The sequence below is a fragment of the Macrobrachium rosenbergii genome, chromosome 37, assembly GCF_040412425.1.
Source record: "Macrobrachium rosenbergii isolate ZJJX-2024 chromosome 37, ASM4041242v1, whole genome shotgun sequence".
NCBI classification, from domain to species: Eukaryota; Metazoa; Arthropoda; class Malacostraca; order Decapoda; family Palaemonidae; genus Macrobrachium; species Macrobrachium rosenbergii.
Window position 1 is genome coordinate 31,096,116 of NC_089777.1, and position 25,421 is coordinate 31,121,536.

Here is a 25,421-nt window from a genome sequence, read left to right on the forward strand (position 1 = left end):
ACGTGGAAACGGATTTCCACTAACATGGCAAAGAAAACATAATTGCATATTAACCTGAAATTCTGGTTGAAAGGAAGAGCCCTAGTATCTAATGACGACAAAACTGTGGGGGTGGCGCAGCTGATGAGAATGTTGTGTTCGTTTAAATAGGAATTCTGAAAATAATAACTTTTTGTAGAAAAAAAAATCTTTCGTTCAGAATTTACAAAATCGAAGGACGACGAACGTCGTTCATCTTTGTCGAAGGAAATTTGTTTCAAAAATGGAAGTACATGTTGTGAAAACCAGTGCTGTTTATAATTTACGATCTGAGTACAAAAGTAACGACAACAACTTGCCGGAATAATAAATGTATATATATACATATACATATACATATATATATATATATATATATATATATATATATATATATATATATATATATATATATATATATATATATATATATATATATATATATATATATATATATATAAATAGAGAAAATCCTTGTTTTCATGTACCTCGATCACATATGCATCAAACAAAATCAACAATAGCAACAACAACAGACAAGGAAAATATTCCAATATATATTTCCGTGACAGCATACATTAAATTCTTGATATGCCTATGGAACCGATTAGATATAAAACTTGATCAATATAGTAAACCAATTTTCGTTATCTACGATAATAAACAAAGGTTGGTAACGTCAATCATTTAATACAAAGGCGCAAAATATCTTTTGTTCTCTGTAATCTGCTTTGAAATTTATTATTTGCTTTGTACAAACCAAATTAACTGACTCCCTTTTTCCTATTTTCTAGTGTTGGCACTCAGTATTGGTTTATGCACAGATGGCCGGAGATAACAGTTGGAATTAAACAGAAAAATGCACCGTAATGAAACCTCTCATTTTTTCCCAAGTAACTGATGCGAAAATCGTCCCTTTATCAACCCAGAACCTCCCGGATAAATAAAGCTCTAGTTCAAGCTGGCGCAACCGAAATGCTCAGACGAAGGAGGCAAACGAAAATATGGTAAAATACAGAAGGGAAAAAAGGAGTAGAGTCATTATCTGAGCAACATGAAAGGTGTCGAGGAACCCCGTTAAGGGACGGGGCATCCTGTGTGTGTGTGTGTGATACGAGAGGGGGGTTAGGGGTCTCCGTAGGGGTAGGGAGAGGGGGAGGGGAGTGGAAGGGAATGAACCAAGGAGTAGAAGACGGGAGTGAGGGATGGCTTTGGGTTTTTGTGAGATGGATTGGAGGGGAGGTTGTGGGTGGGGATCTAGAGTAGTGGGGTGGTACCGAGGAGGAGTTTTTGCTGGGCGGAGCAGGATAGATGTGGAGTGATAGTGTCCCTTTCACCTGCGGGACTCACTCATGTCCTCCTGTCGCAGTCATGTTTCGGAGGAGAGAGAGAGAGAGAGAGAGAGAGAGAGAGGAGCAAAAGGCAGAAGCGGGTGGCGGACGCCGCGATATGCTACGAATGTTTTGCAAAAAAGGAAGGAGAAGAAATTTCGCTCGAAATGGGATCTTGACGCAACTCTCAATGAGAGCAGTAAACGAGTCGCATATGAGCCGTTATTTTGTAACATTCTTCTTATTTCAGTACTTCGGTGCGTATTGAAACTGACAATTTAAATACGTTACGAATGAATTTTTATTGGTAAGAATCGTCTGAAAATAAGAATACAAAGTCATACATTAAAAGTTATGAGGTCTCTGGAGAGTTCTTCTTATAACAGAAGTAAAATGCAACAAAAAGCAATTATTGAAAAAATAGTATTTCGAATTGAAATCGCGTAGCACTAATGTTATTTACTTTAAACAGGGACTGCATATATGCAAGTTATTATGCTTACTTACTTTTTCTGAACTAGCTTAGTATCATGACGTGCGTATTTTTTAAGCTGACTTAATAAAATGAATATTTAATTTTATGTTAATAAAATGAATGCCATTTTTTTTCCAAGACAGCATAGTGAAGTGAAAGACAGTAATTTTTGTTTTCAAAACCAGATCACTGTAACTAATTCATTTATTTGCTTTTAAAACCACTCGATACAATGAATACCACTCTTATTTGTTTTTAAAACCATCTTAAAAAGATTATTTGTTTTTTTTTTTTAACTAGCATAACGAAATTAATGAAATGACATGCTTCTCATAACGTAAATCATCGACAACAAGCTGTCAAACGTTTGACTGTAATCGGTTCATTATCACCCACCCGGATGCGACGAATTAAAATATCACCAGCCTTTACCTGGGTTATTCAAGGTCTCCTATTGTCTGCTGGCAAGAAAGAAGCTTACGTGTTTCCAGGAGAAGTACATTTTAAGGGCAACTTGAATCTCGTAACCTGATGGTATATATATATATATATATATATATATATATATATATATATATATATATATATATATATATATATATATAAAATATATATATAAAGACAAACAACGTTGTTTCTCCTTCCTTGTGGATTTTGTCTTTATTTATATATTCATCATGTTCCATATTTTCATGATTCAGTTATATATATAAATAAATATAATATATATATATATATAATATATATATATATATATATATATATATATATATATATATATATTATATTATATATATATATATATATATATATATATATATATATATATATAGAGAGATATATACACAGAGAGAGAGAGCATATTGCTGTTCTTATGAAATCCGTTAATTAGTGATCTGAGAATATTGGGTTACCTTCAAGGATTAGTGAGAGAAACACAACTGTTGTTTTTATATACCTAATGGCGTAACGATATTAAATAAGTATATGTATTATATGTATATGTGCATATATATATATATGTATATGTATATATATATATATATATATATATATATATATATATATATATATATATATATATATATATATATATATATATATATATATATATATATATATATACAGACAGATGGAAAGAGAGAGAGGGAGAGAAACGAGCATTATTCCCCATGAAATCAAAGCTATGAAATTACAGCCCCTCTATTACATCAAAGATATGAAATATTAATATTCTATGAGTTTTGAAAAATTTAATGGTATCCAAAGAACTGACCTGATTTTAAAAGTAAATAGAAGACATTCATTGCAATAAGCTGGTTTTGAAATCAAGCAAATATAATGTCATTCATTACATTAAGTTGGTTTTGAAAAAAATGTCATTCATTATGAATTATATTCAAGCGCTCTCAACCGTGTAGATATCATCCACAGTTATGTACCAGGAAAACGTTACGTAACTGTTAAAAGATAACAAAAACTAGTACCTGATATTCTTCTTTTTCCTGACTGCCGTTGAATAAAAGAAAAATCACAGAGAGAAATGACGATATTATCCTAAAACATCTGATTTAGAAAAATCGCTGCGTCGGAGAGGCTGTAGGCAAAAAAGAATATCAACAAGAGTTGACATGGTAAAACAATTTTTTTTTTCGAAGGAACCACTAATGGAGTTAACGATAAAATATAAAGTAAGTACGAAAAACGACTCGATAAAAATTTAAACCAAGCAATCCCAAAAAACAAAATACCTAGAGAAATTTTGCAGGCGAATATAAAAACTGTTTTGATAAAACGTCAAGGGGAAATAAAACCGATGGATTCTTCTTCTCTCAAAAGGCACTGAAGTAGAGGTAAGAATTAATTAAATCAAGATCAAGAATTTTTCCAAGAAATCATATTTTTTTCGCGAAACATCAAAGTGAAATACCCTGACAGATTCTTTTTTCCCCAAAGAGCACTTGAGTAAGAGTAAGAGTGACTAGGAACAAGAGCGAGAGTTCAGCGAAAACGAAAGTGAGATGTTTGAAGATTTCCACGGAACGACGGCCCTACTGGTGTTATTTGCCTTTGTGGCATGGAATTACGGCCTCGTTCACTCGTATCCGGAGTTCGGCACGGAAAAGAGCTTCCGTGACTTTTAAGCTGTTTGGCAGCCCCAATATTTTCTCTTTATTGCAGTATACAATTAGAATTTTAAGTTTTCTTCTTATTGTTTTTTTTTTAAGAGAAGAAGCATTATGCGTTTACAGCCATAGCAGTGTTACAGTTCATGAATTTCTGGAAAGAACAGTGTCAGAACTTATGTTCTTGTGGCAGAATAGAATTTGAAAACCTGTTATTTTCAGTAGACTATCATCGGAAATGACAGTTTGGCCAAATATAACAAGAATACCCATTCTTTTGGGTATAACATATTCTTTCTGGTTTCAACAGAATCCTTGTTGGTTTTGGAACACTACTAAAAAAGATTTTGGTCAACGACCGCGTTTCAATTTGGCAAAATACGATCCAGCAAAACGTCCGTGGCACAAAGCGAGACGAGATGAACTACTGCACGCAACTTGACGTGTGTTCGTTTCAGTAGTTCAGTAAACGGTACTTAAGAGGTGTACTGTAATTCATAACGAACAGCTCTCTCTCTCTCTCTCTCTCTCTCTCTCTCTCTCTGTGTGTGTGTGTTGTTATCGTGTGACGTGTGTGTTTTGTGTGTGTGTGTTTTCCAATTTTATAACAGTAATATTATTATCATTTTTGATGTTTTTATAACAGTTAATAATAATATCATTACTGATAATAATAATAATAATAATAATATGCATTTGTTATTGTTAATGTTAATCTCTTTGCTGCTATGGACATGAATTAAAATATCAATATAGTATTGTTGTGGTTATAATTTTTCTATTGTCTATAATAATAATCTGTAGTTAATGCTTTTAGTGAAATCAAGAATTAGAACAACAATGACGCCATGAGAAAGGTTTCCTTCTAGATCAGACAAGACGCCTGATAACAGGCGTACACTGGGTCGGTGCCTTGCAAGTTCAATAGGTTAATTTCCTTCTAGATTCTATTTTCACCGACATCACCGCACCTGTATATTTCCTCCGTGCCATTTCAAGAGACACGAATGGAAAACGAACTCGCGGGAGATTAGCAGGTGGTAATAGCGATAATAAAGTAAAGATAACCATTATCAGTGAGAAAAAGCAGTTCTCCATTAGCGGGAGGGAATGCACAATAATAAAACGTTTTGTTATGAAGACAAGCTCACCTGCATGGTGGGGAGGGGGAGTTTGATGGGTTCGTGGGTATGGGGGTTGATTCTAAGACCAGCTGAGGTGTTCTCCATTTTTTTTCTTTTTTTTTTGCGTTGAAGACTTTCTTGACGATGATCGAAACTCAGAACTACAACTGATTATAATATATTTTTTCTATTTATGCATTTCGGCTTCAGGAAATAACTACATTTATCTGTTTATTCCTGTATTTATCTTATATTCCATTTGGTTCTTTTTTTTATCATACTGCTATACTACGATAAAGTTCTTGACTTTGCGACGTATATTACGAGTCTTAGATATAAACAAATTATTTTCTCATCATAGTGTTAAATATTTGGATCCAGTTGGCGGATAGAAACTTTGTTCTTTATTATTATAGTACTTTTGCTTTTCATGCCTCTTCCCTACATAAAATTTGAATATCATCAATTACTAAATCACCGCTATGACACTGACCTTCGAGTATTAAGTTCCTGCACTAAGTTGCAGAATATTTCTGAAAGTTGCAGAATATTTCTGACTTCACACGCATATGATGACTATGCGCTAGGTTTGATCTAATAAATGAATTCAAACGAAAACCTATACACACCTATATGCTGGTACATACAGACAGCTAAAACAGAAAACGAAAACAAAATGACGTCAAATTTAAGTTGAAAATTAGAGCACTTAAAAGTCACCCAAAACACCTCTCCCAACCAGGGTACGCCCCAATACGTTTAATCGCTAAGTAGATTGTGCGCAGTAAGTGTCACAGGCTTGGCGACAATCTCCTAAACTTTGAAAGTCGATATTAAGAGTCCCAGTGGAAAGTCCTATAAATACCTCTTAAGCTTTTGATTAGGTACCCGCAGGATCACCAGAGGCGATATTAACCTTGCGTTAAGTGCCGGACTTTGATGTTTATTCGGTCCCCCTGAAGTTTTTATGTTGCTCTGAGGTCAGAATTCAAATCCTCGCGGCAGACACCGTTTACTTTTATTGACAGAGCTGCTCATCGAGTTAGTAGCATCGGCGGAAGCCTCGCTGCTCGGCTCATGCCCAACGTCTGGAGAGAGAATTCGACGAGGCACCTCTCCAGAAACCGCAGATTGTCCAACACGCGCGCGCGTGCGCGCGCGAGAATGGCCGAACTTTTCGAAGGGCTTTGAGGGGCGAATTCCGAGGCAAGAGCTCGCACCAATAGCAAGAGATTTCGGGCAAAAAGAGGTCATTAATAGCGTGAAATTATCCAACTCCCAATGCAAACAATGAGTTGTGGCGGAGGCGTAAAAACCGCATAGCGCCAAATATATTGTCGGGGAGGATGACATAAATGTCAGGGAGGGATTAGTTTTATGTACCTCAGTTTACATTGGCTGATTCTCCTCCTCCCCTCTGGCGACTTCTTCGTTCATAAAAAGGATTCTGGCCGAGAGAGAGAGATTTTTACCCGCCTAAATGTCTTCAATGAGCGGGAAGAAGGATTTTTTTTCTTCGAGGATTCTGCGGGGAAGAACGATTTTTTTTCTCGCCTAAATGATTTGGAAGGATTTTTTTTTACCAGAAATTTGTAAAATGAACAAGAAGTGGTATTACTTAGAAAATTATTCTGACAAAAATTATTTTTCGCACTTCAGTCTCTTAACATGGTAGAACAGATGTTTCCATATGGATTCTGTTGGGCTGAAAGATTTATTTATTTATTTATTTGTTTAGGGGAGGAGAATAAGGAGATGGATTTAAAAATCTAAAATTAACCGAGACATGAATAATGTTATTTCAACGGCAGCGGTATTAATGAAATAACACTAGAAACTTATTCACTAAGATATCTCTGCTGAAGGAAATTTAAAGTCTTTCATCAATATTAACGAGCTCGGCCGATTAAAATTATAGTTTAAATGTGTAGTCCAGGTAATTATATTTCCAATACTCTACACTCATACAAGATTATATTTGGTAAATAGTTTAAGAAAAGTGGCTTATATCCGACAACTCATAAAATTTTAGATAGTACGTGTATATTTACTTGTATTATTAGCCAAGGTGTGGTGGTAATCCTCATAAAATAAATAAATAAATAAATAAATAAATAAATAAATAAATATATATATATATATATATATATATATATATATATATATATATATATATATATATATATATATATATATATATATATATATATATATATAATATGGGTGTATGGTGTGTGTGTGATGTAATTTTTTTAAAAACGTAACCCCAAAACATGAATGGCAAACAAGTAAATCATTCTAATAAACATTCATGTAAATACTTTCCTTATGCAACACCAAGTATTCTTTTTATTCCTTTCCTTTCAACATGTTCTTCCCTTTGGATCTTTCCTCAAATATCCGACATATTCCTCACCCTATTTGTCTGAATTACCTTCTCCTCTCCTCCCTTTCCTACCGCTGAAGCTACAGCAAGTCGTCACTACCCCGTCTTGTTGGTATAATATGACAAACGACAGGAGGGCCCAGTCCCTCCCGGGGCCCCGACCCTCCCCGACGTCCAACGTAAACACAGCGATTTATTACTCCGCCTGCGACCATACATTACGCTGACGGAGGGCTTGCTGCTGCTACTTCTGAGGGAAGGAGAGGAAGGAATGGTGGCCGGTATAATAGTGGAAGGAAAGACCTCATAGGTGAAAGAAAATATAGGAAAATATTATTTGCTTCACGTTCAAGTTGTTTTGGAAAAAAAAAAACCAGCTAAAATCGGGCGGCGGAATGATCGCTTCTGAGATAAAGTGTGGATTTTTTGACGGTCTTGACCATCTAGGAGGGACAGGCCACGACTTTCTCTTTCTCAGTGATAATGTTTTTTCTGTGAAATACTAAATTTAGTTTGAAATAATGTTTAAACGACACACAACAACGAAGGAATTGCCGTTATTACGCCACTAAAGCAAGCCTACGTGTGAAATAAGAGGAAACTTTTGTATTTACAAAGAAAATATGAAGTGTGATAAAGGCTGCCTCAAACTGAAGAGACTTTGCACGAAGGAATATAGGAGCAAGATTTTATGAATTAATTCAGTTTGAGTTCTCATTATTTCTATGCCCGCGAGAGAGAGAGAGAGAGAGAGAGAGAGAGAGAGAGAGAGAGAGAGAGAGAGAGAGAGAGAGAGAGAGAATAACAGTTGATACAAAAATTGTGATGTTTAACTTTGGTTACGGTGACGGAAAAAACATGGAAAAAAAAGACGAAGAAAAGAAAAGTAAGTAATTATAGAGACTGTGTGTGTGTGTGTGTGTGTGTGTGAGAGAGAGAGAGAGAGAGAGAGAGAGAGAGAGAGAGAGATTCAGGCCGCAACTGTGGCCACAGTGGTTTAAGGAAAGCGCAAAATTTCATTATAAATTGTTATTTTGTATCACCCGGTCTAATTTCATAAATTAGGCTTATATAGAATTTTTCATGTTGAACTCATGAAGCTGTAAGACAGATTATATGAGTTAATTTCCTAATGTTGTGGATATTCTAAATTGAACGTGTTGTTAATTATCAAATATCTGACCACTCTGTAACTCATGTGATTGATATCCGTTATAATTCGCTTCCGAATTCACGTCTGCTTTTGGTAAGGTTATTACAAGTATGTAAAATGGTTGAATAAATAAATTCCAAATTAGAAATCATGTCATTATTACTGGAATTGAAAACATAAATTCACTAGCGAATTACGACAACAATATCACGTTTATGACTTCAATAATCATGACAAAAATATTACATAAATATCAGTTAACACAAATACGATATCACAGGGATTTCCTGTGAAAAAAATTATAACGAATAAATTTCTTTCTTATTTCCGTAAATGATGCCAACTGACGATTTATACAACAATTTAGATTATTTGTAGAAATCGACGTCGATCGAATCAATCTTTAAAGCTCTTGGCTCCCCTAAAATAATCTCGCAAACAAGTAAAACAAATGAATAAAGACAGTAGGACCATTTCCCCCTCTCTGTCGCGATCGATACAATCTGAAGCTTTCGCTCACAGTCCGTTGGTCCAGATAAACCTCACGACCGAAACATTTTGGTAAAATTTAAGTCCTCTTTTTATCAGGTTTTTTCAGCTGTATCGGTGATCTTTACCGATTGGTCACGGGGTTGAAGTGACGCTAAAAACAGATATATATTTTTAAGGCGTAGGTGGAATCTCTCTCTCTCTCTCTCTCTCTCTCTCTCTCTCTCTCTCTCTCTCTCTCTCTCTCTGACAACGGACCCTCAAAGAGCGGAGTTTGAGACATTTTTTTTCCTTCATTTTCATCGGAGGCTCTTTCTCCGATCGTTTATTAGTTTTTTTTTTTTACTAAGCCCTGATTTCTTTCCTTCAATTTTTTATTGTACATTTCTGCTTCATTTCTGAACTCGCCAAATTATTTGTCACCACAAATATACGACGACAAATAGATGAAATCCTTCACTAGCTCTTAAATAAGCAACAAAGAAAATAAAAGGTTTAATTTACATAAGTCAAGAAAATACGTAAAGAAGCGTAAAAAATGCATTATCGAAACATTGGGTAAGATCTGTCATTTTTGGGGACGGTCAACTCGACGCACTAACCTAAGTAGTCCCAAACGACAGAAGGAAGCCTCGACTCCGTCGTCATTATAAAAGGGTAAGGCTATAGGAATGGGGTCGGGGTTGGGGAAGAGCAGGAAGCAATTTCGAAAGCTTTTGCCTTTATAACCGAATATTCGAAATGAGATTAACAGCAGGGTATAGTCCACACAAAAAATCATTTATTTAACAGAATTAGTTCTAATAAATCACATGGTGAGGTCGGTATAACAATGTATATGGATAGCGTTTGACTAAGGTCAAGCTCACGTGAGCGCGTAAAGGCATGCAAGCAGTCGTTTGATTTATGTGGAATTAGGTTCCAAGATAAAAAACTTTCGCATAATCTCCCTCTTTTTTTCTCGATTCCTATGGCCTTCCCTCTTTGACAAAGATGGCGTCAATCTGTCTGTCCTTTAGGCATATGTAGGTTAGATAAATGGCTTAAAACTGTCCGCTCCATTTGCCTTTGGGTGTTGAAATAATAACAGAACTCTTAACCCAATATTATCATAACATACTTTTGACAACTGCACATGTTTTGGCTCTCCACAATCACTCTTCTGTTATTTATTATTGTTTATATCGTGATCCGACCAAGGTTTCCAGCAGCTTGTCAATTTTTTTATAACCACCAAAATGTCCGTTTTTTATGAGTATTGCCCATGTCAGTTCCTTTGAAAATAAGCTAATTTACATTTATTTATTTAACGCTTGTTTACTTTTAATTTATCCAAACTCCTACGCCAGTCTTCGCAACTTTTCTTTTTATTGCTAGCTACTGTGGTTTATACTGTGGTTTAGTATCATCAGAAAACTGCAGTGACTAAGAAGTCCCAGATTTCTGCTCATTTTCTTCGGTAACTAATTATACTCGTACAAATGCAAGAGAGGTCTCCGAAATATGAAGCATGTGTGTAAGGGTTTATTTTCTAGTACAGTACAGTACATCTAACACTAATGTGGTGAAGAAACGACCTGAACTTTGAACATTATAAATTCACGGTAATTAATCTTAAGACCACAGTTGTGTCTATTTTGCGAAAAGCCCTCATCTTTAGTGATGTTTGACAATTTATCTTTCCACCTCCTAAATTCAGCAACGTCGTCTTTTGGAAACAATGTACATGAATATAAACGAATTGGATTAATTAAGTAATTTTATCAAATATACCCTTTGCAATCAAGATAAAAGCATAATTCCATCAATTTACTTCGACATATTATAAAATGATTTTTGCAACAGCCATTTAACAAAGAGCCAAGAATTTCCTGTTTGTCCATCAAAATATTCAGTTTAATGGAGATTATCCTTTTAATTATTGCTTTCCATCACGAACAACGACAAGCAAAACCAAAAAAGAAAAGGGAAAAGTTCGAGATATTGATGACTGACAGAAGTATAAAAAAAAAAAAAAGTGAGCTGAAAATATGAATGATAAAGCATATCAGGGGAAGGAACCCTTCCCCCACCAAGACTGTCTCACATGTCTAATAATGTCTTCAATTACACAACTGCAATCCTCCTCTCTCCTCCCCCTCCCAATTCCCCCTCCCCAATCCCCTCGCCCCCTCTCTCTCTCACACACACACAGCAGCTTCCCTTCTTCCTCCCTTGGGCCTCACCTGTCCCAAATTACTAGTGACTTGGGCCACACGAATCCCCTCCCAGGTAATTAGCCCATGGTGGTCAGCAGACGTGAGCTAGCCATTAGGCAAAGCACCTCCCTCTAACCTTCTCCCTCCCCCTCCTTCCTCCATCACCCTGCCCCCTGCTCTGATACATTTTCCCCCTTGCGATGATTTTGGTGATGAGTTTTTAAAGAACACGAAGGCTCTAATGACTCCAACAACGATCCATCTTTGAGCATCGGTGTGCGATACTGTGAGCTCTCTCTCTCTCTCTCTCTCTCTCTCTCTCTCTCTCTCTCTCTCTCTCTCTCTCTCTCTCTCTCGTGTGGTTGCATGGACACACGACCACATACACAACATTCATTCAATTAATCTCATACCTGTATTTTTACACTCGTATTATACTCTATTCATAGGTACGCATTTGAACTTGTACGCCTTCTCACATGCAAACGCGCTAATACACACAAATATCTACGTTAACCAAAACGTAATTTGTTATCAAATGCAATGATGTAATAGAAAAAGTCAAACAGTCGAGTGCGCTCAGGATCATTATATAGGAAAAAATATGATTATTTTTCGTATTTGTGTCTGGAACAAGAGACACGCACACATATACACACACTCACACACATATGCATGTAATATACATCATTATATATATATATATATATATATATATATATATATATATATATATATATATATATATATATATATAAACATAAACACTGTGATTTATTTTCTTATAATCTCGAGGTAACACGACTTCCGCTAAAAACTATTTCCAATACCTTATACTTATCACACAAAGAGTAAGATATAGCTATCACGGGCTGTAACCTCAGTGAGCATTTAGTCTGAAGAAACTACATACGATGACTCAGTTTTTTTTTTTTTTTTACAAGAAATAGCAAGAAGTTTTGCTCGTTTTTTTTGTATCCTCTCCATTACCTCGCTTTCCTCCCATCATAACCAGGAGTATGAATTCTTCCATTTCAGGGAATACTGCCTCTGTTCTATCTCGGCTGAGCTAAATCGATAAACGAAATTTATGCAGATATCTGTATCTTCAAAGTTCTTTCAAAATGTTTATCAAAGCAAACCAGACAAACGTCGTTTCATAAGAATTCATTAATACCGATCAGTCAGGATGAAATCACAATACAAATACTGTGGGAAAACATCGTACTTCCTAAGCCTCGATGATCCAAAGCAGGTTGTTACAGTTTGCAAAAAATATCTGGCAATTTACTTTAACCATTTCTTTTTTTTTATGTGTGTGTGTGTGTTTCTCAGTTCCGCGGCTCTAATATTTTTTCGTTCACCGCCCTATGGGGAAAACCACAAAATTCCGACCTTAAATGTACGGAGTTGTGACAGTTTTCTTATCTGTTCCATCTCTAAAGAAAGGATTGGTTTTCTGAAGAGGAACATTGTTGAGATTAAGGTGTTGATATAGAAGACATACTTTCCAAGCTTTTACAACCCTAACACGGAGGCTTTACAAAGGCCCACCACAACACACAACAGTTTGCGTCGGGGTTTTTCTTTATTGACACTGATCGGAATTTTCCTGCAGTAAACCTTGTTTCTACAGAAAGGGAAGCTTCTGTAATAAAAAATATGTAAAAAATAACACCGAATCGTAAAACTGTATGAGGTTTCAAAAGAAATCACAACTATGTAAGATAAACATCAAATCGAATGACTGATCAGAGCTTATAAAATGATACCATAACTTCAGACATCGCATCAGAAATACATTACCATATACTGTAGTTCAAAAAAACAGTGATATTTTTTTCCAATTTTGATAAGATCTTCTTTACAGTCCCATTCACTAAATTCATACATGCCTATAAATAAAATACGTCCACGTATTACAAAAATAAAATGACCAGAGAATTAAGGAAAATGACGGGTTATCTAAAAGTGCATCACAGCTGACTTCTCTTGCAACATTGAGAATGCATTCTCGGGAAAACAAATACACTGAGGAGTGAAGTCTTCAATGGCCTACTTGTCACACTTTCTAAAGAGTATTGTATTACCCTCCTCATTGACTCTTTAAAAACTACCATATTTTAATGTTTTTAACACCAGCTCAAAGAATAATAAACAAAAAAGACGCCTTTAAAACTAAATTGTTTGAACAACAAACGTCAAAGGCATTCCTAACCTTTCTCTTTACTCCCCATAAAAACTTCGGGGGAGAAAATTCCCCAATGCCGTGAATAATTTTATTCGTATTTACATTTTTTAGCTAAAACTCAGCCACCGCTAATTTTTCCACAGAGACGCCAATACTTCAGCAGGGTGCTTAGGCGTTGGTCGGTAAAAAGAAAACCTGCGTCGTTGGCATGCTCAGACAACAGGCCCCGATGTTTGTTGCAGTAAACAAGTTTTAAGTCTCGAGGTTCCCCCCCCCCCGCCCCCAGGGGGAGGGTGAGGGACGGAAAGGGGTAGGCGGGGGTGGGGGTAGGGGGAGAGCCGACCATCGGCGTGAAAGAATAAGGAGGAAAAGGAATGAAAATACTGTGGCCGAGAGAGTGAGAGTGAGAGAGAGATATGGACGTTGGATTACGTAGGTTCATACCGTCACACATCATCCATTAAGAGTGGATTTGGGTTCACTCCACAACTAATTCTCGCCACGCTCTGTTCACTTCACATAATAAACAGAATAAGAACACACGTCGATACAAAGAGCATTATTTACCAATTCCTTGAAACTGACGGAGAGAGAGCAACACCTGACAGAAAATCAGGTTTACCAACCGTCTTGAAAGAAGCGAAAATAAAAAAAAAAGGTTTCAGAGAAAGGAAGGAAGGGGTGAAAGTGCTCCAAGTGACACGAGTTCTGTAACAGTAGTTTATTGGCCCTTGCCAGAACGCCCGACGGTGAAGTATGTCCAACACTTGTTCTCCACTCGGAGCAACTTGCAAGTATTTCCCGAATCTAAGAGGGCCATCCATCGCCGACAGCCAAGATGCTGCTGAGGAGCAGTTTTTGATTATAACGCGCCATGTCTCCGACTTTTCTGTTTGGTTTGGCGAGCGCTTGTTCCCGCTGTCGCACGAATCGAGATGCTCATCTTGCCTCTTGAGTAATAGCCAGCCATTGAAAGCTTTTACGTGGGATTTAGATCCTCATTTGATACCGTGAATAATCGTAGGGGGGACGGGGAGAGTGGGGGAGATGCAGATGGCACTCCAAAATACCCATTCACCATAAGCTTTCAATATGGCATCACAAATAATGTCGACTTAAAATCATCCCTCAAAAATATATTCCGATAAATAATTAGTTTCTCGTTACTTCATACAAATAGAGGGTCACCATCCAATATGCAAGGGGAGCAACGGAACAATAATCATAATAAAAAACCCGAGGATTAACGGCATGAGAATAGCCGCGAGGATCCTCCCTCTCCTCAGCTTCTAAGACGGAGCATCAACAAGACAGTTTTTCTCTCTAGCTGAAGAGGGCCGTAGTCTTTTAAGACTCGGGAGGACTAGCGGCGCATCTATAAGAATTAAAGTTTTATTAAAGGCTCAATCAAGGCTTAAGTTCACTCATTTCTTTCTCTTTTATTTCCATGGCTGGTGTTATGGTTAAGAAGTCTCTTCCTGGTGTTTAGTAATCAAGGTATTCGGCGTCGCAGACAACAAAAGAAATCGACGATACGTTACGCCGACCAAAAGAAAGGAAAACGAATTTTTGTTTGTATAGTTATCTTTCTATGGGCTGTTATGTTGGTGTATTATTCCTACACGAGTAATGATAAATGAGTATTGCACAATACTACCATTATAGATCATATTTGTAGCGCTTGAACAGATTATAATAATTCAGAACTGTGGGTTAGCTTTCTATATTTAATGGAAACATGATTGTAGTGTATCTCTCTCTCTCTCTCTCTCTCTCTCTCTCTCTCTCTCTCTCTCTCTCTCTCTCGTTAAAAGGGCAAAAAAGAGTAGAAGGAAACAGTGTAGACTTAAGTTACTAAGCAAAAACTCTGCTGCAAAGCCATGCTTAGACGCGTCAACGCGATACGAAGGTTCGAATTAACGGAAGTACAGTGGTCATTTGCATTTGATCCAACACAGCCATGTTTATGCTGTCCTTTTTTTGATATTCATTTATATCAACCAAATGCATGTCCTCTGACTCTAAAAGTCTCAAATCTTAGTAAACAATCAGGTGAAATAAGCGATTCCGCGATTCCGTATTCGATACGCTACGATCATAAGCGTTTGTTCCTTCGCGAGTTTGTCATCGCATTCACGTCAAGTCTTCTCTGGTTGGGTTAAATATGTCGATTGCTTTTCTCTCTTTCTTGCCTTTATAACTTCAAGTGTCTGGTCGAGACGGCTGTGTATGATCTGGGCCGCCTCTTCTTCTGCAGCGCTTCCAATGGGACATGTTCATGTATGTCACAGAACATAAACACATCATCGCAACCACGACCTCGGAGGGGGAATGAGAGTGAGCGAGAGAGAGAGAGAGAGTGTGTGTGTGTGTGTGTGTGTGTATTGGGGAGTCTGTGTAAGAGAAAGGGGGAGGATGGGGAGTGAGAGTAGAAGCAGTGGGGAGTTAAAGTAAGGGGATTATCGCTAAACACACAAACCATCTAACGCCTTCTCACCCACCACACCAGTGAGAGTTTAATATGCTCCTCCGAGATTATCCCGAAGGTAATTAATGTGTAGAGTTTCTTGCTGGTAGGGACTTTATTGTCGCAGGAGGTGGTTTTACTTGGTAAAGAGAAAAGGAGAGAATACTCGGAGAGGGCTGTACAGATGCGAGGTGAAGGGGGAGGGTAAGGGGAGAAAGGGGGCGGGTTCGCCGTGTTGGCTAGGAGGTCCCTCCAAAGCGAGGATTGTTAACTATTTATTTAAACGTTTCTCTTCTTCCCTCTTTATCTCACCTTCGTTATTGTTGTTGGAAACCTTCCTTTGGAAAACACATATAATTGGATGACCCCACCCGAAAGGTTTTTGTCCCGGACACTTATGCTAATAACGATAATTAAGAGATATCGTTACGCTGTCATATCTGGCCGAGGGGTAAGGAAGGAGAAGGGTGGATTTGCATATATTATAAACTACAAGAGAGCGAGAGAAATTATATTACTCGACGCTGTACTTAAGTTACGTTCCGCCACTCATCGACTTTATTTACTTTTACATTTCTGTTAATAAAGGTCATATTACGTCAAAGATTTCTTCTCTGGACGTGAAAAAAAACGGGACGAAATTGTTGGCGCCCTGATTTTATGACATTTTTCTTGCGCTGTCTGAAGTCTTTCTTTTATTATTAGACTAAACAATCCTTTTTTCAAATGTCATTTTCGCACTTCAAGGCGTGAGTAGTAATTATTTTTTTTCATTTTTATTAACGTCGTTTTATTGTTGACTTCGGAAGGAACAGATTCAGAAAGTAAATTTTAAATTAAACTTAATCGTTTTTGTCATTAACGGTAAAAACTTCAGTGATTTTAGAGGAAAATACAGATTATGAAAGCTCGAAAATATCAAATATTAAGGTTATCCTGAAAGAGATCTGGTTTGATGATCGTTATAGTTCAAAACAATCTGCTCCATATTTCGAACACAAACACATACTGTCACTGTTGAAACAAAATCAATTATAAGAGATTATTTAAATTGTATGAAAAAAACTGCCATACACTAACCGGGCACAGATTTTATAACGTTCAACAATATATATTAGAAACATAAAAATTTCCTGAAGAATTTGACGAAAATTCATTGTTTGTATTTTTACTTCCGAACTTCAAAGAGAATGCAAGATGAAAACAAAATATCTATAAAACCTGATATTTCTTTATCATAATATTAGGAATATGCACTTTGTCTCTCGCCTATATCAATTCAAGAAAAAAAAAGAAGCATCGAGGTAACGGCTATGTAACATTATTTACAAATATTTATAATCATCACCCATATTTGGTCAGGTGCCAACTCCCCTAATTACATAATTGGTATGAGCGATTGCTGAAATTTGCCTCTAAAACTCGTTAGGGAAATTATGACCAGATAAGTACAAGAGAAATTTTGTTGATGCACGTATTCGACAGACAAGAGAGAGAGAGAGAGAGAGAGAGAGAGAGAGAGAGAGAGAGAGAGAGAGAGAGAGAGAGAGAGAGAGAGAGAATTTTTTACTGAAAAATTATTGAGTAATTTTTAATTTTTCAGTTTGAAATTTATTTTCAAGCTGTACTACAAACGGGTACTAGGGAAATCATTACAGTAACTGTAATTCCAACTAATGAGGGAAAAACCGTTATGCAAATACTTCCAATATTCTTTACACGAACGAAAAAACAGGCAATTTTCCACGAATTAACACAACAAAGGAAACTGAATCAATACAACCCAAAAGCATATATAGTGAGATTGTTCATTTTACGCAAATAAAAATAATAACAATACGTTCATAATTATTGTTATTAATCGCTCAGAGTTCGCGCATTAAAACTAGATGATCTTTGTTTGGCAAGATGGACCAACTCGAGAGGGGACAGATTAGCTTCGTCTATCAACAGCCGGGGAATGAACCATGTTTTGACTGCCTTCCTTCTCGGTTTGTGTTACTCATTTACACACGCAGAGAGAGAGAGAGAGAGAGAGAGAGAGAGAGAGATCACCAGCAAGGACATGAAAGGGGGTGGGTTGGGCGCCTGAAGAAAAAACGCGCTATTCCTTCTGCTATTATTTCTAGTATATCATCTTTCCTCATAGCTTTCTTTCATATTTTTTTGGAGGGTGGGGTAAGGGTGGGGGGGGGGAAGACGGCGGGAGACAGCTCGCACCCTTTTGTACTTTTTAAAAACATTTCTTGATTTTTTTCCTCTCCATTTTTTGTAAGCTTTTCTTTCCTGTAACGTCAACGTTATGAGACTCGCTTGTTACTACCGAAGAGTTACGAGGACTTTTTTTCTTCCTTTTTTTTGTCAAGTCTAGGTGGGCAACATGGGCGGAGGAATACGTCACGGGTATAATGGGTGTAAGGGCGAAGAGGGCGTGATGGGCGCCACCAAATGGTAAGTGGTGTCACATCCAAGTACCATCTAAATCTGGGTGACTCAAAGCGTGCTCTCTTGTAACATAGGACGACAGTGGTTAATTATACAGAGTGGATTAAAGCTGTGCAGTGTAACAATTGGCTTTCTTGCGTGGTTCTTCTCACCTCCCCCCAACCCCTCCTCCTCATCCAGCTCTGACTTTGACCAAGATATATTTATTCTTTAGATCATTTCGTTTGTCATGTCTGCAGTTTGTAACTCGCTACGTCAATATTATATATTTTTTCATGCCCAGATTTCACCACGAAAGAATTTTACGTCAAATTTACAATTCCAGACACATAGCCTACTGAAGTCTACACGATTTACTCTACGGCCTCCCTTTTTGGCCGTTTTGTTCCATCTTTGGTGACAGAGGGAGGGAGATAGGAAGGGAAATATCATTCAGTCGAGTAAAAGTCATAATTTCTGAATCGATGACAACTGTCAAGTAATGAAATTTTCAGCAGATTGTACGACGCTTATAAACAGGGGAAAAAAACGGCCGACAGAAAATTTTCACTCAGAAATGCATGCATATTAAACGCCTGGGGGTTCATTTTAAACGAGACGCGACTTGAAATATATATGAAGCCTCGACGAAGCACAAGTAAACCCTCGCAATTCCCAAAACGAAACTCCCAACATATTCTGATATAGAACCCTCTGGATCCTGTTGCCCTGCGAAGTGGGCGCGTCGCTGTGAAGCGGAAACTTTGACGTGGTGAAGTGGGAAATTCGTCGTGAAATGCGCGATTCAATGTGAAAAGGAAACCTCGTCGCGAAGCGGGAAGTTTGTCATCAAATGGAATATTAATGGTGAAGATAGCGCTTCATTATAAAATGCAATATTCAGATAAACAGTGCATGGAAGAGTCCTCCTGAAGTGGAAGACCAATCAAGAAGTAAAAGGTTCAGTAGGAAAAGAGGGGATTCCTCCGGCAGTGGAAGACTCAGTAAGTGAAAAAAATCATGAAGTGGACTTTTCATCGTGAAATTCTGTAGGATTGACACATTTCCCTCTTCCTTTCCTCTCGCTCCCTCCTTCAAACATTTTCCTCCGCTTCTGTTTGCTGTGTTCGCGCCAAGGTACTAAAAATGAGAGTTATTTTGATTGACAGGCAAAGATGGATGAGGCTAAGAGAGAATGATTGGGACCACGGTTAGAGAGAGAGAGAGAGAGAGAGAGAGAGAGAGAGAGAGAGAGAGAGAGAGAGAGAGGGATTAACGAGGATGTCACTGAGCAAAACCGAGAGAGAGAGAGAGAGAGAGAGAGAGAGAGAGAGAGAGAGAGGAAAATTAACGAGGATGTCAATGAGCAAAGCCTCTAGAAAATGATTTTGGACTGCAAAGAGAGAGAGAGAGAGAGAGAGAGAGAGAGAGAGAGAGAGAGAGAGAGAGAGAGAGAGAGAGAGAGAGAGAGAGAGAGAGAGAGAGAGAGAGCACGGTTGACATAGAGCAGATCCCTATGGAGAATGATGAGGACCACACACACCAGCCAAAGCATCAACTTCAAATATATTAATCTGCAACTGTTGCGGCAGCAGCGTTGCAACAGCCAGCTTTACTACGGCAAACACTTTATGGACGCCGAGGGTTTTAAAGTTTATGAGCAAATTAGTCGAGCTGCGTTGTTCATTTGATTATAAATTAACCAGACGCGGGATGATGGGGGTAAGAGGGGTGCCGGGTAGTGGGTGGTTCGTGGGTGGGTACCATTTAGGTCCTACCCAGCTAAGTATACGTTTATAGTCAGCAAAACAAACTATGCACGGATTGTGAAGCTGAAGTAAATATCAATATTATTGAAGACCTGCTCTACTCTGTCAGAGGCGCATCGCACTTAAATCACTTTACTAAGTTCTTGTGAAAACATCTTAGCTACGTGATACAAAATGGCGCACATACAGACAAACGCGTTTGTTACAGTGTGTCAGACATGTTTGCTTGCTCAAGTTTGTGCGTTTGTTGTATTCCTGGTCATGTTTTTCCACTTTTTTTTTTTTTTTTTTACAATTTCAGGTCTTTTAGCACTGGTCCATATCAACGTTAGCAAAACAACAACAAACAAAAATTATAATAATGAATATCTCTCATGTGGATTCTCTTTTCACTACTGATCATATGTTTATTCCCTTTTTGCAGTGACGGAAACGAAGGTGGAGGAAGGCGAGGGGCAGACCGAACTGAAGTCCTGCGACGGGGGCGTCGTACCCACGAAGCCAGTCACAGCGGCCATCTCCCCCACCCCCACTCTCCACCCTACCAATCCCTTCACCGTCCCCAAGGGGGAGAAGGTGAGCTTCATGGTGGGTGACAACTTGTATTGTTTGAATGGTGTTTTGTGATGTGATGTGATGTGATGTTGTCAATGTTGTGATGTTGGTGTTGTCAACCGCAGTTTCGCCTTAGAGCGGACTGCACTGGCTCTGCATGGCTTAATGTCTGACATAAGCATATTACTGCGGAAGTATGCTCTTTGTCAGTGCAAAATCAGTCACAGAAAAGAAAGTGCCCAAGACCAAGTTTTCTGAAGACAGGGTCAAAGGGGCTGTGGTGTTGGGAGGAGATGCGGTGTTACAAGGCAAGAACGCCAAACCGGCGCGCACACCGTGATCAGTATTGCTCGAAGGAACCATGATAGTGGCAGCGTTGATAATATTGTTCTGTTAGTGCATGTTGGTTTCGCTATTTACTATGTCATCGTCTTGGCTTGTTTTGCCTTTTCCTTTAGTTGTGTAGTTTTTAGTGTTTATTTTCAGCTGTGATTGTCCAGTCTTATGATATTCTTTTATTTATTTATTAATTTTTTTGCGCTTTCTTCCTACCGTCTTGAGTGACGTTTTTCAATCAGTATACAGAGTTCGACGCTTCCGTTGAAATGGCCTCTCAAAAGACATTACAGTCAGTCCTGTGTTTTACCATTAGCAATGTTATTTAATATATTAAGATTTCTTTCGTTTGTTTATTATCTCAAATTTTACCAAATAAAAAGTTGGAATCTTAAAAGATTTTTTTTATTATTATAAAAGATAATATTGCATCTTCGACCAACAAAGCTCCACAGTTGAGCAAATATGATAAAAGTGAAATTTCTGAAATGTTACTGACAATAATTTTAGTCCTAAAATTTTCATAATTATAAGCGAAAGAAAAAGGAGAGAGACTGCTAATTTTAAAATTCCTTTTAAAATGTAACCCAATCGTTTTCATGCAACAATGCCTGTTTGTTCAAGATGACATTCTCTAAAAGATTCGAAAGATCCACATTCGTGTAATGTCTCTTGTTAGCAGGAAAAAACAACAGATTTCTGTATCAAATAGAAACCTTACAGCGCCGAAATAACTATATATTTTTTTACTGTTATCAAGGTTTTATGATAGTTGTCTTTACGTATATTTACAAGAATATTAAGATATAGAATAACGTCAACGAAATTATAAGTTCGCTTGCGAATATTACAATGACTGTTTTGATTTTCAAAACAATGCAACAAATAAAGGCACGAAGAGCTTTCCATGGCCAAGGTTAGGTTTTGTAACTTAGGTCTTCTTAGATATAAAGAAAAAGAGCAGCTTTATCATCGTAACTCGTTCTGTTACTGTGGTAGTTTTGCTTAAATGTGACCTGAGAATCAGTCTCAGGTTTCTTATCAGGCTCGAAGTTAGGTTAGGCAAACGAAAAATAGCCTTGAAAGTCCTCCAAATGTCATACGTTAGTTGAGTTCAGTAAAAATCTAGTCTTGGGATTTGTTCCCATAACCTATGTTAGAGGTGGTCAAACCAGGTTTGTTTACGTTAGCAGCCCGTTTGTCCGAAACCTCCAGAAGCTCTGAATTCTTTATCGTTTCCCTCATGAGAGTCGATATGTCCTAACAACTGAAACGTGTTCACGTCGATGTTTGAGAATCGTCACTGTGACACTTCACTAACCTACTTCCAACCTGTCCGTTCGAACGAAATTGTACCGTGTTCACTGTTCAGTCATTTTCATTGCGCAACCTAAAATATTTCACAGTTGTTGTGACGCCACGATTTTAGTTTAGTAAATCTGTCAGCTAATGTGAAATAAAATTTTTTTATTTCCACACAATGGCCAGTGGTATGGGTAAACCCTATGCTCTTTTCAGCATTCAGGGAAAACAAAGCTTTTAAGAGGGCGAGGGGGCCGCTTACCCCCCAAAAAATGTCTGAAGCACGCACCTTATTAAATAGTCAGTTTATTTTCATATATGATACGACGTCGAGATTTTCAGCCTATAGACGCTATTTCGACGGTACTTAGTCGCTCTCAAAAGTAATTTTTTTAAAATTCCCTTTGTTTATATAGAATAGACAAAAATAAACATTCTTATTTTTCAACCATAGACAACGAAGCATTTATTCTTAAAACACCGAATTGATTTAATTTATTTAATTTATCCCGAGGTTTTCGCTTTCCGGCAGGAGTGTCGAGTACAATAATTCTGTAAATGTTTCACACACACTGATTACACACACACACACACACACACACACATATAAACACACTTCCAACTTATACAATGGTATACATTGAAATTAGTTTTATTCATTTCTAATAATAAATAAATCAGAGCTGAATTATTTAAATTTTTTCAGCTCTGATATTAATAAACCCTCATTTGTGGAAAATAAGTTAATGTCGAAGTTACCAAGAAGAGAAATGAAATTTTCCTATAACAGTGTGTCCATCTGTTTCATGTGCATGCAATACTCTTTTATATCTAGATTATAGACCGCACATCTTCCCTCTGTGCTTTCACGCCACGCTCAATGTCAGTGTAACTTTGAACTGCAATACAGATTTCTTTTGTCAATTGAAATAACTGGTGATATGTTGTTAATCCTTCTCCGCGTATAAAACAGAGCAGTAAGATGATTTTTAATTAGACGCTACATATTCTAAAATGCAATAGCAATGTCGACTCCTGAACTGTCATTATGGTAATGTGGCTTTGCTTTCCTTCGTCCTCCGCAGAGCGACTGTGCAGTGTCGCTACCCTCGGCTAAACCCAAGATCTGGTCTTTAGCGGACACGGCAGCGTGCAAGACCCCGCCGCCCACAGGAGGGGTGGGCGGAACCCCTGGGAGTGGATGGCTGGCCGGGGGCACCACGTTCCCTCTGCCACCGACCATCCCGCCCGCGCAACAGCAGTACACCCGTTTCAACCACCTTATGTCCGGCGTGAACCCCGCCCAGTACATGACAGGATATAGGTAAGTCCTCATTAAGTCTCCTTGCTATTGGTAGTTGATGGGTGATTACAGCTGGGCCGTACCAGGTATTGCTTTACCTGATGGCTACCCTCTTGCTTTCTTCCCGTGAGATTGCCCGATACTTAGCGCCAGCCTGCCGCTTCATTTAGTTGTAATCGCCGGCTTAACCATCATGCATAGTAGATTGTGGACCCACCAAATTTGAGCCTTGGCTTCCTAGAACCTAACAGCAGATATCACCATGATGGCAGTCGCGGCTGCGGCGGCGGCGGCGGCGGCGGATGGGTATCGAGCATCCAACCCTCCCTCCCAATAACCCCTTCCTATTCCCCCCCCCTCACTCTCCCCTACTTGCACCACTACCCCACTTCTTTTTTTTAATGCCCAGATAAAGGTTGCAACTACCCATCTCTTCCCCGTCCTTTCCTGTTAATGATAATGATGATGATGATGATGACCATGATGATAATGATGCATTATAACGTCGCTCGCTCATGTTTTAACGGAACGTCACTTCCTCCCTCCTCCTCCTCCTCCTCCACCTTCTCCTCCATCCCCCTCGTCCTCCAAATGCAGCGACGGAGTCGGCACTGACACTCCTCCACAGACGCCACCGAATGCCAAGGGTCAGCAGGGACAGCAGAGCCAGGGCGGAGGGGGTCTTTTGGGTGCGGGCGCTTTCCTCGGGAGTTCCTCCTCAGGAAGTTACGGAACAGGCATGGGCGGGGGTCTGTCCTCCTGTTCCCGCGGATCGACAGCACCCTTGCCCGCCCCTGGGACAGGAGGAGCCTCCGTCGGGGACGCCAATCTCCACCAGCGGTACCAGGGAGGAAGCGGTGCTCATGCTGCTACCAACGTCAATCACACCAACACAGCTTCAGCCACAGCACTAACCAACACAGCCTTCTCTCCTGTCTATAAGAAGTACGTCCCGTCTGTCTGTCTGTCTGTCAGTCTCTCTTTCTGTCTGTCTGTCTGTCACGCCAGTATGAAAAGAGTATCCCACGTCTGTCTGTCTGTCTGTCACGCCAGTTTGAAAAGAGTATCCCGTCTGTCTGTCTGTCAGTCTATCTGTCACGCCAGTATGAAAAGAGTATCCCACGTCTGTCTGTCTGTGTCTCTTTCTGTCTGCCCAGTATGTCCACGTCTCTGTCTGTCTGTCTGTCTGTCACGCCAGTATGAAAAGAGTATCCCACGTCTGTCTGTCTGTCTGTCTGTCTGTCACGCCAGTATGAAAAGAGTATCCCACGTCTGTCTGTCTGTCTCTGTCTGTCTGTCACGCAATATGAAGAGAGTATCCCACGTCTGTCTGTCTGTGTCTGTCAGTCTCTCTGTCTGTCTGTCACGCCAGTATGATAAGAGTATCCCACGGAAAAAATGCCTCACTCGGAACGGAAACTAACTTCCATCTTTTTTTTTAATGTGCCTTCGGACATAACAATGAATGTTGAACTAACTGAAGGCTTTTTTGCTCGTCATGTCCATCGGAGTTGTTAAGCATCGATCGATGCCAATTGCTGGAGCTTTCAAAGACCGGATTCCCAATCCCATTTCACATCAGTTGCTTCTGTGCTTGACTTTGTTGCTCCTTGCTTTTAAAAGTTGTCATGTTCGAAACTTGCACAAACTATGTTCCTTAATACTTGACAGTTATCTTTATCTAGTTTATTTGTAACTATCGCAACATTTTTTGATCAACACATATTCACTCTTCCATCAACTTATATACACGTATACAGTATGTGTGGGGATC

The 25,421-nt window shown here is 38.5% G+C and overlaps 1 protein-coding gene across 2 annotated transcripts in view; it reads left to right on the forward strand.

The window, feature by feature from the left end:
- Positions 1-25,421, forward strand: part of LOC136825445 (homeobox protein araucan-like) — a 186,495-nt gene that overhangs the window by 146,839 nt on the left and 14,235 nt on the right. Inside the window, exons 6-8 of one of the 2 annotated variants that reach the window (XM_067081914.1) lie at positions 20,576-20,739; positions 23,430-23,668; positions 24,245-24,592. In XM_067081914.1, the coding sequence (XP_066938015.1) occupies positions 20,576-20,739; positions 23,430-23,668; positions 24,245-24,592 (751 nt within the window). The remainder of the gene's footprint in view (positions 1-20,575; positions 20,740-23,429; positions 23,669-24,244; positions 24,593-25,421) is intronic. The other variant, XM_067081915.1, reaches the window with a different exon arrangement.